Below are 19,420 nucleotides of genomic sequence, written 5' to 3'. Positions count from 1 at the left end.
TCTCCAACATGTACAAATAAAATGTTTTCTTTTATCGTTTATGAATTAAAGAACAGGATACCATGGGTTAACCAATATCAAATGGGTCCAAACTGCATGCCTCTGCTTTTCCTTTATCTGAGTAATAGCCTGGTTACATTAGTTCTAGCATAACCTTGTAAGCAATATTGTATAAGAGTTCAGAAAAATTAATGAGAGGAAACTTCCATGACACAGGGTTAATTACATGCACCTTGGATATCGATGGTTTAACTTTCTTTTTAATGAAGGTAGTAAAAGTTAATTTGTAAATGGTAAAGGCACAACATCTTGCTCTAATAGAGAAGAAACATTTTGTTTATTAATGATTTGGGAGAATTCATTACTTGTTAATTATTCTTCTGCACCATCTCTAATGAAACTATTAGATATTTACATATGATACCATTCTGTTTCTAGGAAGGAAATCTCTATTAGTCATTAATTTGCTCCTATTTTGTGATTTATAAAAGTTGAGTATGTGTGTTAGGGAACTTTTTTTTCCTCTAAGAGATTTTTTTTTTTAATGTATAACAAGTATACAAATTAAATAATAGAACTTATAATTTCATGTATTTGGAAAAAATGTTGCATTATAATAGGACTTCTGTGAACTACGTAGTATTTTTGTTGCTTATTAGCTCTTACTGTGTTTCCACTGAATGGACCACTCCCATGATCCGACAGCCATCTCAATTCCTTCTTTACTCACAGTCTTTCTTGCTCATAGTATATAAACATAGCTTTTTTTTAAAGATTTTATTTATTTATTCATGAGTGACACACAGAGAGAGAGAGAGAGAGAGAGAGAGAGGCAGAGAAATAGGCAGAGGGAGAAGCAGGCTCCATGCAGGGAGCCTGATGTGGGACTCGATCCTGGGACTCCAGGACCACGCCCTGGGCTAAAGACGGGCCCTAAACCTCTGAGCCATCCAGGGATCCCTAAACATAACTTTTATAAGGGATCAGTAGCAACAAGTATGTCTCTGTGAGTTCATAGACTTATCACAGTCTTAGATCATAAACTTCTGGTAGGCACGTATTAAGTGAATTTTACGTAGTCACTGTATGCCTCCAAAAATATTTAAGAATCTAATGAAACCTAAAATCTTTTTTTATTAAATGAGCTGACATTTAAATAAACTAGTGCATATGAACCAGGCATTTAATAAGTGTTTTGATGTTGACAAAATAAAAAACTAACTAGACTACAAAGGATTTCACTTATTTGGTGAATGTATTTAACAGATGTTGAGTGAGCTTCTCCTGTATACCTTGCACTGGAAGTCTTTCCGTTACTATAGATGTTGGAAGTGTATCTTGTATTATCATTTATATTATATAATGCATATACATAACATCTATATCATACATATATGTATATTATTGTATATGTATGTATATATATTTTCTAGTAGAATACATATTGTAATATATATTGTAACTGTGTATGCATTTTATAATATAATATGTATTAACAAAGATATATGTAGGATTAGACTCTGTGTTAGCTCACTGCCTTCATCATGTAATCTGAAAGGGGATCCTGCAGAGAAATAGCTAAAACTTTGCTTTATGACCTTCCTTTGTCAAAATATGGCAGCTTCTGGCACTGCTCCTGGTGGCCATCCCTGCACATCCAGTCTGCACTGTCCTTACTGTCCCTTTAAGTTGGATCCCCTGTATAATGTTCCCACTAGCATAGTGGCAAAAACTCCTGTAAGGGGCAGCCCCGGTGGCGGAGCAGTTTGGTGCCGCCTGCAACCTGGGGTGTGATCCTGGAGACCCGGGATCGAGTCCCGCATCGGGCTCCCTGCAGGGAGCCTGCTTCTCCCTCTGTCTGTGTCTCTGCCTCTCTTTCTCTGTGTCTATGAATAAATAAATAAAATCTTAAAAAAAAAAAAAACTCCTGTAAGAAGCTGTTCTTCTCTTTCCCTTGATGCCCAGCTTCAATATGGTTCTAATAAAATGGCTCAGGAAGCTGGACTTGTCATTTAGGGTAGGCCTGAGTCTAATGCCCAGATAATGGTCTGCAAGTGACTGCTATTCCCACAGCCCCTGGAGTCTTTTTTTTTTTTTTTAAGATTTTATTTATTTATCCATGAGAGACACAGAAGCAGAGACATAGGCAGAGGGAAAAGCAAGCTCCCTACAAGGAGCCTGATGTGGGACTGAATCCCGGATCCTGGGATCACACCCTGAGCCGAAGGCAGATGCTCAACCATTGAGCCACTCAGGCATTTCACCCTACAGTCTTTTTGACCACGACCCACAGAAAAAAACATATTTTGCATTATGACCCAAGAACACACACCCCATATCTGTAGACACAGGCAGAGACTGAAAACAAAAGTTTAATGAAATAATGCTCACTTGCCCTCAGGATGTCAGCATCCTGCTATTTTCTCTTCTGTGGCTTTCTATTCTATCGCATTGAACTCATCCTGGTTAGCACCCAATACATAGGTTTGATGACCGAGTAACGGGTCACGAGCTGCACTTTGACAAACTGCTTTAAAGATTTCATAAGCCAGGCCTTCTCAACACACCACTAGTCAAGTTCTCTACTGAAATGACATGCTGTCATCCGTGATACTATATTCTACTCCTGGGCAGATTGGTGCTTTATTTGTCAGCATCTTGCTTGGTTGCAGAAATAGCTCTTTCAATAGGCTTAATGGGAGTCTTGGGTTGAATGTCAGGCTTCTAAGCTGGAGACAATTCATGACCTTATAGATTTTAATGCTTTCTTACTCCTTAATGCAACAAATATTTATTGAGTATTAAGCTAGAAGGCGAGGATATGAAAGGAATAAAACAAATTCCTTGCCCTTGCTGCACTTAAGTGCAGTGGGGAGACAGGTAGAAAACAAATATATAATGTGTCATCATATATCAACAGGAGGTCAGTGCCCTGCAGGAGGGTAAAGTGGGGTAAAGGGATTACAGGGAAGTAACAGAGAATGGCTGGCCAGAACAGTCTCTAATACAACCAGAAGAGAGTGAACCACAATCAACTGTCCTTTCTTCCCTACTTATATGAATTCCTACAATGCCAGTGTCCAAATTCTATTCTGCCTTGATACCTTCTCTGACTATATCTATCATTGGTTATTTCCAGGTCCCAACTTCAATGTCACCATCCCAGAGAGTCCTGCCCTAACCCCACAGTCACAGATATGTCTCCCCTTTTCCTTCACAGCACTTTCTATTTTGTAATTATATCCTGGGTGTGTTTATTTTCTAATGCCTGCCTCCCCTGCATACTACCAGCTCCCCTAGCAACTCCTCAGCAGCTAGCACAGTGCTTAGAGTAGAGTGGGCCTTTGGTAAATATTTGCCAAAGAATAAATGAAGAAATGAAAATGAATAAGCAAAGCTAATGGATGCTCTCCTAAATTTATGTGCTCTTCCAACCTGACACTGCCTTGTGGCATCTTGTAACTACACCTTTTAAAGGTCTCAGGTTGTCTTTTTAAATTTATCTGTGAATTCTCCCCAGAACTTTACAGAGTAACATACCTATCAAGGGTGAATGAAAATTTGTTATATGGTGAAATGATTAACTGATCTCACTCATAAACTTTTGAAACCCAAATATTTCTGAAAGGACCCAAACTATATTGTGATATAGGTATGATAAAGGATGGCTCTGTAAGTGACACCATACATCCTTGTCATGTGTCATAAGTATGAACACTCTGAGACCCCTCCCACTCATCCCACACATTTATGTGGAAGGATGTAGTTGGACCTGAAATCTGAGTGAACATTCACACCTCTATGATGAAACCTGGGTTAAAGATGGTGTTTGATTTTTTAATGTGTTTTTAAATTTAGTTTAGTTCCTCAATGAAATATTCCTTCATTATTGCCATTATAGGGCACTTTTTATAACTGAGCCTTATCTTTTAAAAGGTGTCTTATTATGAAATTTTTCAAAGACAAAGGGGGAAGGAATAGTATGATGCACAACGTATCACCAGCACTCACATTCAACAGTTATCAAGATTTTGTCAGGTTTGCTTCATTTATATCTTCTTTCCCTCTGTTAAAGCATTTGAATCAGACAGAGACATTATTTCATTGAACTCCATATAATCAGTATGCATTCTAGGAAATATGGATATGTTCTTACCTACCCACAGTGTTAATTTCAACCTAACTAAATGGACCATAATTCTGACATAACCAAATCTCCAGTCCATATTCAAGGTGCTTTGATTATCATATTGAAAAATGTATTTTAACAGTTGAGCTGCTTCAATCAAGATTCAGACAAGGTCCACACATTACATTTGGTGGTTTTCTCACCATTAATCATCCTACCCATTTTTAATTCCTCCGTTGACTTGTAGAAATTAGTGCAGTTTTTTTTATAAAATGTACCTAACTTTGAATTATCTCTTTGCTTCCTTAGGGTGACACTTAGCTTGTTCCTATATTCCCATTGTTTTCTTGTAAATGGGCACTAGCTACAATGTTTTGAAAACTTGACAGACATGGAGATAGGGCTAGTTACAACTCCCTCTCTCAGCCACACTGCCAATGTCATTTCTGTTCCAGTGGTAGGAGCCTGAAAGCCACTCTGTCATGCAGAAATGCATAGCCAACATCACTTTTAGTGGTTGGGTGTAGTAATTCAGACCAATATCCTACCACTGGTAGGGAATTTTTTTTTTTTTTTTTTTTTTTTTTTTTACTGGCAGGAATTTTGAGGAAGTTTCTAGAGTTAGTACTCTAAACATTCTTCTTAAACAGCTTAATTATTATAATATCTCACCAGGAAACCTATTTTGCATGTTTTCTTTATTGCAAAAGGGTGATATGACTGGACTTTAGGTCCATTTGTATAAGATGCACTTACTGTCTAACTTCCTGTTTCAGTAGACTCCATCCAGATTCCCATCTTCATTCTTTTTCTCATAGTAGATGTAATGGTCTTTAATTTGTATTGTCCCTTAAACAGATCTTCTGTAGCCCACCTACACAACAACACCAGGTCAACATTCTTCCCAGAAACCTGCTAGCTCCCAGTTGTCCTCCAAATAGAGTCTAAACTCATTGGTTTGCCATTCAAGACCTTAATTCTAATCATAAGAATTAGAAACATACATTTTTATAGGATGTAAGAGTTTAAGTTTTTCATATATATACTTGCTCAATTATTTCATTCACACAAGGGCTGTGTTACAGAGTCAGATGGGTTCAGTTCAACAAGTATTAAGTAATACAATTGTTTAATTATGCCAGGCACTATGCTACATGCATGGAATAAAGACAATATGTAGTCCTGTTCATGAGGATTTTACAGTTCCATAGTGAAGAGGAAGTTTGAACACGTGTGCTAAGATAGGGCTGTGTGGTAGGAGGGTGAAGTGAGGGAAGGACACGGAGAGACTCTTAGCAAATGCCTCCATGCACCTGTCATGCTATTCCCTCTGCTTGAGTTGCCCCTTTCTCCTCTCTGTCATCAGAATCCTACCTGTCCTTTAAGACATGGGTCAAATGCCATCTATTCCATAATATCTGGTATATAATTCTTTTTTAATGTTAACACAAGTCTTGGGTTTACAGTTAGGAATAAATATAGGCTTTCTCACGTGTCCACCTGTAGTGTAGGGAGTTGCCAGGCTCAGGAAGGTGAGTGGAGCCAGAGAAGAATTGGAAGGGTTAGGATCATTTGTAATGCTTTCTTCCATAGAAAGGATAGATGAAAGAATCCCACTAATGCATTAATTCAAGGGAAGGCAAGTGTTAATTTTTTAAATTTTGTGAGTATACTTGACACATCAACATTACACCAGTTTCAGGTATACAACATAGTAACTCAACAAGCTTATATGCTATGCTCCCCAAAAGTGGAACTCCCATCTGTCACCATATAAACTATTACAGGGCAGCCCGGGGGGCTCAACGGTTTAGCACCACCTTCGGCCCAGGTCATGGTCCTGGAGACCCGGGATCAAGTCCCACGTGGGCTCCCTGCATGGAGCCTGCTTCTCCCTCTGCCTATGTCTCTACCTCTCCCTCTCCCTGTGTCTCTCATGAATAAATAAATGAAATTTAAAAATATATATATATATATAAGCTATTATAGTTCTAGTGACTCAATTCCCTGTGCTGTGCCTTTCATCCTCATGACCTAATCACTCCAAGGCTAGAAGCCTATACCTCTCTCACTCCCCATCACCCATTTTGCCCATCCTTGTTCCCCTCTGGCAACCATCAGTTTATTCTCTGTATTTATAGGTCTGATACTGCTTTTTGTTTCCTTATTCATTTGTTTGTTTATTTAGATTCCATGTGAGTGAAATCACATGGAGTTTGTCTTTCTCAGTTTGATTTATTTCACTTAGCAGAATAACCTCTAGGACCATCCATGTTGTCGCAAATGGCATGATCTCATCCTTTGTGTGGCTGTGTAATATTTCATGATATATATATAATGTTTCCTTTATCCATTTGTCTGCAGATGGCTAGCTGTTAATTATTGTTTGAATTGTGCAAGTCTTGAATTAGTGATGTTTTATGAATTTTCAGTGGATATTTTTATATAGTCCTAGAAAACTGGTGCAGAAAGGACAAGCTGACCTGGCCTCTTTAAGAATAACAGATAAGGAAACTGAAGCCCAGTTGGTCATATGGAGCCATACTTGGACCTTTGATTCCCCTTTCATTGTTCTTCCTATGTTTTGCCTGCAGACTATTAACTTAAAGTTAATGAAGCCTATCTATAAGCAAACGGAATTAAAAGCAAGGTTATTAACTGGATTAATTAGTCCTCTTTGTTTTCCCATTTATTTGTATCAGGGGCATCAGACTATAGTCCCGGGACAGCAGCTTTGGCATAACCTGGGCTGGTTAAAAATGCAGTTTATTGAGCCCCGATTCTGATCACCACTGATTCACATTGTAAGTCGGAGTATCTTTTTCAAAGTTAACATAAGAACAAATGCAAAGCCTTGTCCAGTTGATCATCAAGTTTGACTTAATGGGTTGCAAATTAATGGGACTTTGCTGCACAAAATCAGCTAAAAGAGGAAGAAATGGAAAGGAAAAGAAAATGATAGAAGGTAAGCTGGCCAGTGAAGGACATACAAATGAGAGCCGTTCATTGGTTCCGTTGAGAAGAAGGAAAGTTGAAATTCAGGATTATCCTGTCTCTAGCAGGCTATTAAATCTCCTTTCCATGAGAAAGGACCTTGAAAGGTCAACGTACCCTCATCTTCCTTTGCTTACTGATCTTGGCAGACATTCTTGCAGGCTCTGATGACAGTACCTACATTGAAAATTGGGAAAGATCCATGTAATTGCATCTTAGCAGATGACAGACATTTATAAAGGAAATCACTGAAGTGTTACTGTCATTTCTCTAAGATAAAATACCGGAAGGCACAGGAAGAGAGGGAAAAACAAAACGAAACAAAACAGAACAGAGCAGCGACATGATGCTTCTGTTCTCTTTATTGAACTCCTTCCCTCTCTCCCAGGTATCCAGTCCTGAGAGACCAAAGACAGAAACAGAAATAGTTTGGAGAGGTCACAGACTGAACAGAAGTTCACTTGTTCCTTGTTCGAGTAACAATCAGTTAAGTTCATATCATCAGTATATCTAGGAAGGGAAGGTCTCTAGACCTTTCTAAGGTGTGTCAATAATCAGATTTCATGTATTCTTAACTCTTTTTGTACAACTTGCCCTTCCCAAAGCCCTTCTACTGGCCAAAAGATGTATTCAGGTTTGCGACAACTTGACAGGAGGGATCTCCATGGCTGGCAGTTATGTTAGCCTTTCTAGAAAATCACCAACTATATTAATTAATCTATAGGAAGTTTCATTCTCCAAGTCACAACATTTGTGTTTTATTTTTTCATTCCCTAAAGTCCAAAACCTAGCTTGCTTATCCCAGGGTCAAAGTAAGGGAACTAATTTCATTCCGTCTTCATCATAAACAACTGGTTTGTTTTTAATTGGGAATCTTGCAGGAAACTCAAAATATATGCTGTCAGAGAAACATGGGATCAGATCCTGGGTCAGCCACTCTGTAACTTTAGGCAAGATACTTAATCTCTCTCAAACTGCATGGTTTTATCTATAAAAGTGAGATTGGCCTTCTAGGAGTATTTTGGAGGATTAAACACATGAATTATCCTAGAGATATCTTGTGACCCTGAAACTTGAAGGAACATAATTTAAGAACTGTAGGATTGAGAGAACAAAGTAGTGGAAGAGAAAAGAAGAATATTTTGTTAACAAAAGTGGGAGGAACTTTCTACATTACCAGGATTATATAGAAATTCATTAAGAAGAACTTAACATGTCATTGATTATATTTCTCTTCCAAGGCAAAAGAAATTTCTGAATATTTTTACCTTGTATTGTCTCCTTGACTGATTTTGAAATATATAAAATAGGAATCATCCATCTCTTTGTTATGAAATATTTTTTCTGTTGCTCAAACTAATTATTTCTTCTTATCCCAACATTTTCCATTTCTTAATAATACTCTTCAGAGGAAAATAATTCTTCTTATCACATTTGGAGAATTTTTTTCTTTTTATCCCAATTTATTTTGCATGACATTTAAAGTTTCTGGTCATTTTGAGTATTTGCAGGACCTTTTAAAATGACATTTCTTAAGCACCCTCATAAATGCATTAGTGGACAATTTATTATAGTTCTATACACAGTGTGACATGTTCTCACAGTAGCTGCGTCATTCTTGGTTTGTTATGTTTTATGAAATGTGCCTGTAATACCAGTAAACAAAATAAGTCTTACAGGAAAAGATTTGGGATTTGGGGGGAACATCAGGTCCTAAAGAAGGATCCCAGCACTTGGGTACTAACAAGGTTTGCCCTCAGAACCTATACAAAGTATGAATCACTGAGAACTGGCAGAAAGAGTAATATATATGCAGCTATGAACAAAGAAACTAATCAATTTACTCCTGTGTTGAAAGATAGGTTACATTGATCTCTAGGAAATAAAGTTGTTTAAATGAACCTCCATTTCTAAGAGGAGTCGCTACTTTGAACAGGTTAGAACCATGTAATCTCAGGGACACTTCAAAAGAAAAGGAAATCTTTTTTTTTTTTTTTTTTTTTTAATTTCAAATGCTCAGAGTCTGACTCTAGTTATGGAAACATCAGAGAAAGCATTGAGTGTTTTGAACAACTGGCTCTGTGCTTGTCCATCTTTATAAGGTGGAGAAAAACAGACAAAAGGTGGCCTTCTTTCCTGAGTCACATACTTTGTGGAGGAAGGCAGAGGAGCTGTTTGTTGGGGAAGGGGGGGTGCATTTAGTTTGTGCCCTTTGCTGCCTGGTTAAAGTTCTCATTCCCAACCAGAACTGACACAGAAATGGGCAGGGATGGGTTGGAAAAGTAGATCCTGCCCAGCCAAATGCTTTTTGGATTTTCTTAGATACCAGTAAGACACACAGCTTTCTTTCCTCTCCACAGCAGTTCCAAACTATATATTTGAACATTCCTCTATCCCCTCACTCTGTTTAATTATTGCTTTTTTTAAAAAAAATATATTGCAATTTGACTACACAGTCAAATTCTAACACACAAATTGTGTGGCCCTGCCTTAGCAAACTGTAAACTCCGTGAGGTCAGGAACCATCTATTCTCTTCCCTGCTACCTTCTAGTGCCTAGAACCATGCATGAAACCTAAATACTCATTAAGTAAATATTGGTTGAAATGAAGGAGTACATGAGTGAGTGAATGAATGAATGAATGAATGAATGAATGAATAAACAAGAGCCTGTAATGAGTGATGGTACTAACTTCTCTGAGAATCTGAGAAAATCAATTGTTTTCCTCACAAATAGTGCCATTTTCGCCTCTGGGACATTCATATGAAAAAAACTCATTATGACATTAACTTTCCTTTCAGTGACATAGTAAAAATGGAGCTAAGCTTTGAGTTGTGGGGTGTTTGTATTACTCTTGCAGTTAGGAAGTTAGTAATTCCTGGAAATGTTGGTAATTCAGGGAAAGTGTACTGAAGACTTCAGCCAGCTAAAAGTGGCCAGCCTAAAAGACAAGTTATTAGGCAATAACACTGGGAAAAAATAGTCATATTCGATATGGTCATCGCTTGCAGTCAGAAATATATCTAATAAAGAGGTAATGAATGGGCCATAAAAACCAAAAAGAGACTTCGACAGATTAACGAATGGAGCCCGTTCACTATAAGAAATAGAGACTCAGGGAAAGCAGACCCTGAAGCCATCCAGCAAAACCAAAGAGAATTTGGGATAAAATAATAACATCAACAAAACCCTTTTAAGGTACAGGAATGCAATGGAGAAAAAAAATGTAAATGAGAAAATCTAAAAAGCAAGCAAATTTCTGAAAGATTCAATAAGTAGGGCCCTGGTTAATACCTGAACATGATGCTCTTCTTCTTCAGGCCCTCATCTCCACTCCCCACCCACAGGAACTCCAGTTTGGGTGCCTCCCTATCATCACTGAGCTGATGTGTGCACATGGGAAGGTGAGCTGAAGAAGAAAAGGATAGCAGATAAAAGCAGATGGAGGTGAAGCTCAAAAATATATCCCATGCAGTAAATATAACTGAGAGAAGTTTTTAATCCAGCAAAATTAAATTGTTCCTTCAACATATATTTTTAGGTGGGGAAGGTACCAGTGACCTGTCAGGACCCTTTCATGAGCAGGGATCCCTATTTCCAGAGGCAGCCCTGCATAGCCCAGACCCCTCCAGGTCAGGGAGGGAATCCTGACCTGGATCCTGAAGCTTGTCCCGCTGGATGGAAAGCAGTGGAAACACTGTGATGGGGAAGAATCGATTCAAACATTAAGCCTGCATTGGCAGAGCTAGAAAGGGGCTGGATGTGTGGCTGTTCCTGAACTGGTGGTTTGTCTGTTTCCATCAAAAATAAGTTCTGTTAAAAATCAGACCTATGACCAGGGATGCCTTGGTGGCTCAACCGATTGTCTGCCTTCAGCTTGTCATATTCGTAGGGTCCTGGGATGGAGAGTCTGCTTCTCCCTCTCCCTCTGCTGCTCCCCTTGCTTGTGCTCTCTCTCTCTCTCTCTCTCTCTCTCTCTCTCTCTCTCTCCCCTCTCCCATAAATAAAATACAAAAAATCTTTAAAAAAAAAAAAAAGATCAGACCTATGATGAAAGAGATTTAACTCTTCAGAGCTAAATTCTTAAGCTTGGTTATAAATTCTTTATACACCCAAACCTTTTTGGTAGGCTTAGCTTTTGGAAATTTACATCACTCTTTTCCCCACCTTCTCAAATATAGAACTAGATCTCAAACTTACTGTAGCCTTTCCATGGGACTGAAGGTCTTCATCATGAATCTCAGTTGTGACAACATGCTGGATGGACATGTCACTTGCCCCCACACCTGTCAGAGTGTCTGATTCTGTGGCCCCGTGCCAATGGCTTTGTGCAACTGCATTTTTAGGTCCAGGAGACTTTATGTAGGCCATTTTTATCCTTTTGCTCTTAGAGTTTGTACCTACAGGTGTTGCATCTTTCTCTGGTAATTTTCTGTTCCCAGACTCTTGTGAACTTAAAAACTAGATAACTGACATTAATTGCATGTAGATTAAAAGCAAGCAATTGCAGCAGGAAAGTCTAACGATGTTTTTCTCATTGTCATATTCTAATGTTTGGACTAGTATGGATTTTGGGACTCAATTTTGACACCAGGGAACATGTGTTTCCTGGTTCTCAACTATACTGTCACCAAATAACCGAGTTACTGAAAGGTACTATGTCATATGTTTACTTTTGAAAATTGTTCTGACAAAAGGCTAGGGTTTATTATGAATTAATTATGGTAGGATGAAGAGGAGCTAGTAAAACAGAGTGGATCTTGTTCAAGGACACTTACCCCATTAAATGTTACTGCATCTCCATCTGCCCAGCTGTTATGTTCGAAACAGGAATGATGGGCCCCCTCCCCTTGAATCTCCTTCAGCTCTGGCAAGGGGCTCTGCTGGGCTAGAGTAGTTCCAGGTTATTAATGCTATGCAGACTTTTGCACTCACAATGATGTCTGGCTTTGAAGTACAGGAGACTAAGGGTTTTTTTTTCTGACAGCAGTGACTTGGTACTTTGGCCATTTAAATGGAATATTTGTCTGAGAGACATTCTGGTATCTGGATTTCAGCTCTCTGGTTTCAAAATGCAGTGTTGCAGGAGGACTGCCAGAGGTCACTCTTCTGAAAATCCTCTCACTGTGGTTATGACTTTTAGGTCCCAGAGTCTTATAATTATCGATATGATCTTGCAATTACATATTACATCAACCTGATTCATTCTGTCTTCTAGAAATGGATTAAATCCTGCAGAAAACTAAAGATAATGAAAGATTGCCCTTCACTTAGGCTTTCTCGGTTTATATTCTAATCTCTAGTCCTATGGCACAATACCCTTGATAACATTAGGAAGATAGCTTGTGGAAACCTAATGTCCTTCTGTAAGTTGGCCTTGGGATGCTTCCCACTTCCAAAAGACACCTGCCTGGGAGACAAACAGGTAAAGCAGAGGAGTGACCAGCACTTTGTTTTCATCACTTGATTTTTATATGTCTGATTGGAGTAAGTCGTGCCTTTTAGTGAACTACTTGTAGAGCCATTTAACTAATGGCTCTTGGTTGCAAATACTGCACCCTCTTCCTTTAAAGACTCTAACTACAGATTCCTCTCTGGGAGCTCCCTCTCTATGAATCACTTTAAGATGTACAGAAATAGGGATCCCTGGGTGGCGCAGCGGTTTGGCGCCTGCCTTTGGCCCAGGGCGTGATCCTGGGGACCCGGGATCGAATCCCATGTTGGGCTCCCGGTGCTTGGAGCCTGCTTCTCCCTCTGCCTATGTCTCTGCCTCTCTCTCTCTCTCTCTGTGACTATCATAAAAAATTAAAAAAAAATTAAAAAAAAAAGATGTACAGAAATAAAGTAACTGTCATGTAGGTAGTTATTTAAAGAGACCTACTGGGATCCCTGGGTGGCTCAGCGGTTTGGCGCCTGCCTTTGGCCCAGGGCGTGGTCCTGGAGACCCGGGATCGAATCCCACGTCAGGCTCCCGGTGCATGGAGCCTGCTTCTCCCTCTGCCTGTGTCTCTGCCTCTCTCTCTCTCTCTCTCTCTGTGACTATCATAAACAAATAAAAATTAAAAAAATAAAATCTTAAAGAGACCTACTGAGTATTATCTGTATGAAGAACTCTATTAGACCAGGAGGTTACAGTCTTGTTGGGGAACTTTCAGGAGATACATTTAGCAGAATAGATGGTTTAGTTACAGGGCCACATCTGGGAAAAACTATGGGATAATTACTTCACTTGTCAGCTATCATCAGTGTCCATTAAGGTAATGTCAGATGTACAACACCAAAAAGCATGAGCTAAATGTTTAAATTTTGCAATACAAACTGATTGGTGAAGAGTGGCCTGGTATGTCGGTTTTGTGGAGATGAATCTAGACATGGTTCTGAAAGGACAAGAGAATTAGATGAGCAGAGAAGGGTGGTAAGGAGCAGCAGGAGAGAAAGGAGGGAGACCCAAGGGAGAACAGCATGCTCATGGGCCAGCCAGGGAATCAGCATGATGTGGGTGCCAGGTGGAGGCTATCTATGGAAGGTTGTCAAAATCAGGTCATGTTTTTGAGGCTGGATGGTAATTAAGAGCCATTGAAAATCTTGAGCAAAAAATAAATAAAAGTGTTATAATGGAAGCCATGGGCAAGAAAGAGTAGTTTGGAATGGAAAATAAATGAAATAAAGTTGGCAGAGGGGCTGCAATAATAATCAAGCCTTAAGTTTCCAAGGGTCTGGACTGGGACAGAGCCCCTAAGAATGGAGAAGGAATGGAATGCTATACATAAGGTATACTTTATATTTATAAATTGAGAGGCCATAAAGTTTAGTGGTACTTGAGATATGGGAAGACCCTTCAGATATAAGAGACGTGCTCAACTGTATGGCAGATTCAATGCAATAGAGAGGAAGGGGCATAGGGAAAGAGGAGGAAACAGGAGGTAGAGCCTACAACCTAACACAAGGACAGGTTTGTCATTCAATAAAATAAATAAAATTTTTGCTTGGCTCCCTCAGAATTTTGCTTGGGATAGAAACAAGGAAAGAGAAGCCTTGAATTTATTTGTCATTTTTGATAAAAGTGTTCACCTTTCCTGGATCCAGGACTGTTTTCTATTATTAGTGACACACCACCATCCTGTTGATATCCAAACCAGTGTCCAAACTGGAAATTCACTTTTTTCTTCACTCTTTTCCTTAATCGCTGTATCTAGTCATCTAGAACTAGATCATCTTCCTTTAAAAAAGTCTACCTTATCATTATCCCATCCTCAGCACTTCTGATGCCTCTGTCCTAAGCCGCATTTAACTCTTAATGTTTCTTTCACTGACTGTCATACCTGACCATCTCATAAGTTCTTAGGTGGAAGTAGGTGGTGGTACATGTTAGAGTTTGATATGCTGAAGTGTAGTGCAAACTGGAGATATGGGAAATTTTCATTTATGAATAAAATTCTTTTTCTCTCTCAGATTAAAATAATTGTCTGACTCAGTTGCACTCTGAAAGGAGCCACTTACTGGGGACTGTGACAACTGCCTCTATTCAAGATCTAATCCAAATAGGGAATCTGCACATTTTATGAGGGATGAGAAGAGGCATCCCATCTTGAACCAAAGAGTGGCACGAGTGGAGACTTAAACCTATCTTGAATGGCATAGATGGGCCATTGCTCACTGCTTGAGCCTTTATCTTTCAGCAGCAAGAGCCAGCTGGGTTTCTGAAACTTCTGGGTTCATGGAAACTTCTGGAAGCCACCACTCCCAGAGTCTTTTCCCTTGTTAGAATAAAGCACAGATAGCTGCTGGCCATTTCTGGAGAACCAGAAAAAGAAATCATTTATTTTCCATATACATTTTCTTAGTTCATTTCTCTGTGACATAAAAAAAAAGAAGCAAAAACATCATAAATGGTGTAGGATTTCTCAGTTATACTGCATGCTTACAAGGAAACTTACCTAAAGCAATGTGGTAACCAGAAGTACTTTGAGATTATCAAATGTGACATAATGCAACTTAATGTGATCAAAATAATTAAATTCTGACACCATTCCTAAGGAAAAAGGCCAATTTATAACGTTAAGTGCAGCATTCTTGATATAATTCATACCCTTATGTTTATGTTTTAATACGACCGATCTGGATATTTATGATGTTATTTTCAGGCAGTTAAGAACATATGTTATATTTTTCAGCTTCTCCAGTTGGCAACGGTTATATCAAGCCTCCAGTTCCACCTGTTTCTGGCACACAAAAAGAGAAAGGACCGCCAACCATGTTACCCATCAGTGTGGATCCAGACAGCAAACCAGGAGAATATGTCCTCAAGAGTTTATTTGTCAACTTTACCACTCAGGCTGAGCGCAAGATTCGCATCATTATGGCAGAACCTCTGGTGAGTATGCCACAACACCCTTTTAAATTCATCTTTACATTAAATATTGTAGATTTTACAGCTCTAAGAAAAGATGGATTGCTTTTCCCCTGATTTCCAAAGGTGTTTCTGATACTATCGGTAATTTTTTAAAGATTATAATTAAGTTTACTGATTTAAGAAAAAAGAAATGAGTCAAAGACTTTAGAACAATCCTTGGCAAATACATTTAAGTAGCATGCTTCACTACTACATTTAAGACTAATAAGCATAATTTAACAAGAAGAAGTTTGAATCCTAGAAAAATTGTGGTCAGAGTCTCTGCTATGTATATATACTTTAGGCAAAATTTTTTGTCTGTTTTTAAAGTAAACGAGAAAAAAAAATCATTCTTCAAGTGGCTGCCTGGACTTTGAGAACATATGGGCTCAGTGATCTATTGTCTGAGGAAGTTATTTGGTGAGTCATTCAGAAACACCTCTTTGTTTTCTGAAAATTGGAGGACGGGAAATTCTCGGCTCACTTACCTTTAGGTCCCTTATTAGACAGATAATGTCCTTGGACGTCAGTATCTTTCTTTGCAGATGATTCTGCTACAAAATAAGGCATGTGTTTCAGCCTTATGTTAATTGCTGTAACAAGGGCTCTACAGACAGTCCTGAATCTCAAAAGGACAGGCAGGAAGGAACAAAGTCCAATTGGTAGATTCAGATTACTTGTTTTCTGACCTTTGTGGGACACACACAATAAGAGAAAAGGAAAGGAATTCAGAGTGACACAGCTTTTTTCTATGAAGCTCGGCTTTGTACCTCCTGAGAGGATACTAGAGCATAAGAGGACTATGTGAGGTTGGCTTTATAGCATCAGGGCTTAAAATTATTAAATACAAAATTATTCAACCCACAACACAAGTCTTTAAAAAACACTTAATGTATGATGCTCAACATTAACTGTTAAAAATAACCTTTGTGGGGTGCCTGGGTGGCTCTTGGTTTTGGCTCAGGTCAGGATCTCAGGGGTTGTGAGACAGAGCCCTGTGTTGGGTTCTGTGCTCAGCATGAAGTCAGCTTGAGATTCTCTCTCTCCTTTTCCCTCCTTTAGCCCCCCTACTCTCCCTCTCTGGAAGAAAAAAAAGAAAGAAAAGGGAAAAATGACCTTTGTAAGAATCACAACTTAGGATTTGGGAATCAAAATTCAAGAATATTTATTAAACATGTGGTTGCCTGAAAGTTACAAATTTTACATTTTAAAGTTTTTTAGATCAATGGAGGTCGTCATCTTCATAAATTCTAGCTTCCTATTATGGAATGTTTCTTGGCTTTGTAGTTTTAATCCTTTAAATTAAACTTTAGTACAGTACGTTTTCCCCCATTTGCTCTTTTTTTTAAAAATTTTTTCTGCTACTCTTACTGCTCATAATAGCTAATATTCCTCAGGTACTTACTATGTGCCAGGCATTGGGCTTAATTTATTGTCTCCTATAATCTTTACTGTGACTTTAGGTAGGTAGTATTTATAGCTCCATTTACAGATGGGCAATGTTGGCACAGAGAAGGCAAAGTAATTGCCTAAAGTCACACAGTGTTGATTTGAACTCAGGCTGAATGCCTTCAGAGCTCACCGTGAACCCTTTACATTCTGTTGCTAGTCTTTATGTGGTCATCCTCATGTGGAGATACCTCCTTTAATTTCTTAAAACAAACCAACACAGGGCTCCCCTATAACTTGAATTGGTCAAAAATCAAGTACCCAGATTCTCATTGTCCAAAATTGTGCTGATCCTGGGAATGTTCCTCCAAGCACCTTGAGTGCTGTTGGAGCTGCCCTGACTGCCTCCTCCGGTGGAGGATAGGAAGCCACCTTGCTCCAGAGGTCATGGGGAAATTTAAGGAGAAGAGAGTGGTCATTTCACTTCTTAACAATGGCAGATTGGGCCTCTCTGAAATTGTCTGTCATGGCGAATGCCTTAAGGAACTGAGAAGTTGTACAAAAGTTGAAAGAGATGCTAACAAGCTGAGGCCCTGACACCTTTTGAGCCATCCATCTTACCAAAATAATAGTTTATATGCCATTATTAGAGAATTTACAAAGTAAAATGGTTTGGGTTTAACTTTTTCATCTTTACTAGCCTGGAATTTATCTGTGTGGCATTTTCTTCTTGGAGTAAACATTATGTCTGAACAGCTAATATGTGCCACAGCATTCTTTAATCAGAGGTAGGCATTTTTTCCCATTTGTTGAAACAACTTAAATGTTCCCAAACAAGAAAAATTGAAAAGAAAAAGTGTTAGTCCTGTTCATCAACAAATCTTCATGGTGCACTGAGGGTGAGAGTCTACTAGATGCTAAGGGCCGAGTAGATGGACGTTATGTTTTTAGCTCGAGAAATATATCAGTCAATTTTTAGTATTGTTGCTTTTTATAAAAGGGGACTATTTATTCGCCTTGTATTTTTTGGCAGAGATGCGATCTTCCATGCCATATCCATTTCTGGTCTGCTGGAAAATGCTTAGTATTTTTTGTCCTTGTATTTGCATACATATGGGACAATAAATGTGAGTAGATTCCGTGGCTTGCCACTGGCTTTCAAGTAAATGTTAATGTCCATTTGGCATTTTGTTCTGTAGCCATAGCAAGAGTGTTATTTTTGATGTATATATATATATGGTTAAAGTGAATTCCAATAAATGTCCCCTACTATTTCTCTTGCTGAGTTAGGTCTATGTGAAAGACATTGAATCCTTTTTATGTAGGTTTATATCAAATCACAAAATTGTATTCTATTATCTTTAATTAAAACTTCTATGGAAATAGAAAGGGTAATTTTCAAAAAATTGGAAATATAGGTTTATAACTTATGGCAATACTCAGTAATCTATACTTTTCAGCTTACTTTTAAAAGACTAAATTCTTGGGCAGCCCCGGTGGTGCAGCGGTTTGGCGCCGCCTGTGGCCTGGGATGTGATCCTGGAGACCCGGGATCGAGTCCCACATCAGGCTCCCTGCATGGAGCCTGCTTTTCCCTCTGTCTGTGTCTCTGCCCCTCTCTCTCTGTGCCTATGAATAAATAAATAAAATCTTAAAACACTAAATTCTTCAAAATTCCACATCAGTTAGACTGTGTGGAATCAGTTATACACAATATTAAATTAAAGTTGTATTTATGAATTTTCAATATCCAAATAGCTAACTTTGATGAAAAAAAAAGCACAGCAAGGGATCCCTGGGTGGCTCAGTGGTTGAGCACCCACCTTCAACCCAGGCTGTGATCCTGGAGTCCCAGGGTCAAGTCCCACATCGGGCTCCCTGCATGGAGCCTGCTTCTCCCTCTGCCTGTGTCTGCCTCTCTCTCTCTCTCTCTCGCTCTCTCTCTCTCTCTCTCTCAGAAATAAATAAAATTAAAAAAAAAAAGAACAAGAATAAAGATGTGGTCTACCAAAATTAAATTTTAGATTTTTTTTCTTTGTAAGCATCTTTCACAGGGTCAATAGTATTGTTCTTTTTGCTGAAAAGATGGTCAGGTCATATTTATTAATATTTATGGATTAGTCAATAATTTTATTCTACTTTTATTTTGTGGGGTTAGTTAATAAAATTTGCTCTTTTCTAGTCTTATTATTTCACCTTTCCCAAGCAAAGTGTTTTAGACAAGATAAATTGGGTCATCTGTGGCTTTTTTATATTTTTATTTCAAATCAGAAAAAGTACAAATAGATTTTGCCTCTTGCTCTTTCCCTCTGTTTAAATTTCCTTCTTCCTAAAGTAAGTTTTTTGTAGTTCTTTAAGTAAAAGTCCATGGATGGTAAATTATTTGTTCTTGTTTATCTAAGAGGCCTTTATTTCTCACTCAGCTATCAGTGTTATTTCAGCTGGGAATAGAATTCTAGTTTGACATTTATTCTCCCTCTAGACTTTTGGTGATATATTTCACAATGTTCCCACTA

General features: G+C 38.5%; 1 protein-coding gene across 1 annotated transcript in view; it reads left to right on the top strand.

The window, feature by feature from the left end:
- Positions 1-19,420, top strand: part of FRY (FRY microtubule binding protein) — a 260,678-nt gene that overhangs the window by 28,818 nt on the left and 212,440 nt on the right. The window contains exon 2 of the mRNA XM_077868184.1: positions 15,298-15,497. Within this exon, the coding sequence (XP_077724310.1) occupies positions 15,298-15,497 (200 nt within the window). The remainder of the gene's footprint in view (positions 1-15,297; positions 15,498-19,420) is intronic.

The sequence above is a fragment of the Canis aureus genome, chromosome 24 (genome assembly GCF_053574225.1).
Source record: "Canis aureus isolate CA01 chromosome 24, VMU_Caureus_v.1.0, whole genome shotgun sequence".
NCBI classification, from domain to species: domain Eukaryota; kingdom Metazoa; phylum Chordata; class Mammalia; order Carnivora; family Canidae; genus Canis; species Canis aureus.
The sequence above is the reverse complement of the archived record's forward strand: the minus strand, read 5'-3'. Positions and strand labels throughout refer to the sequence as shown.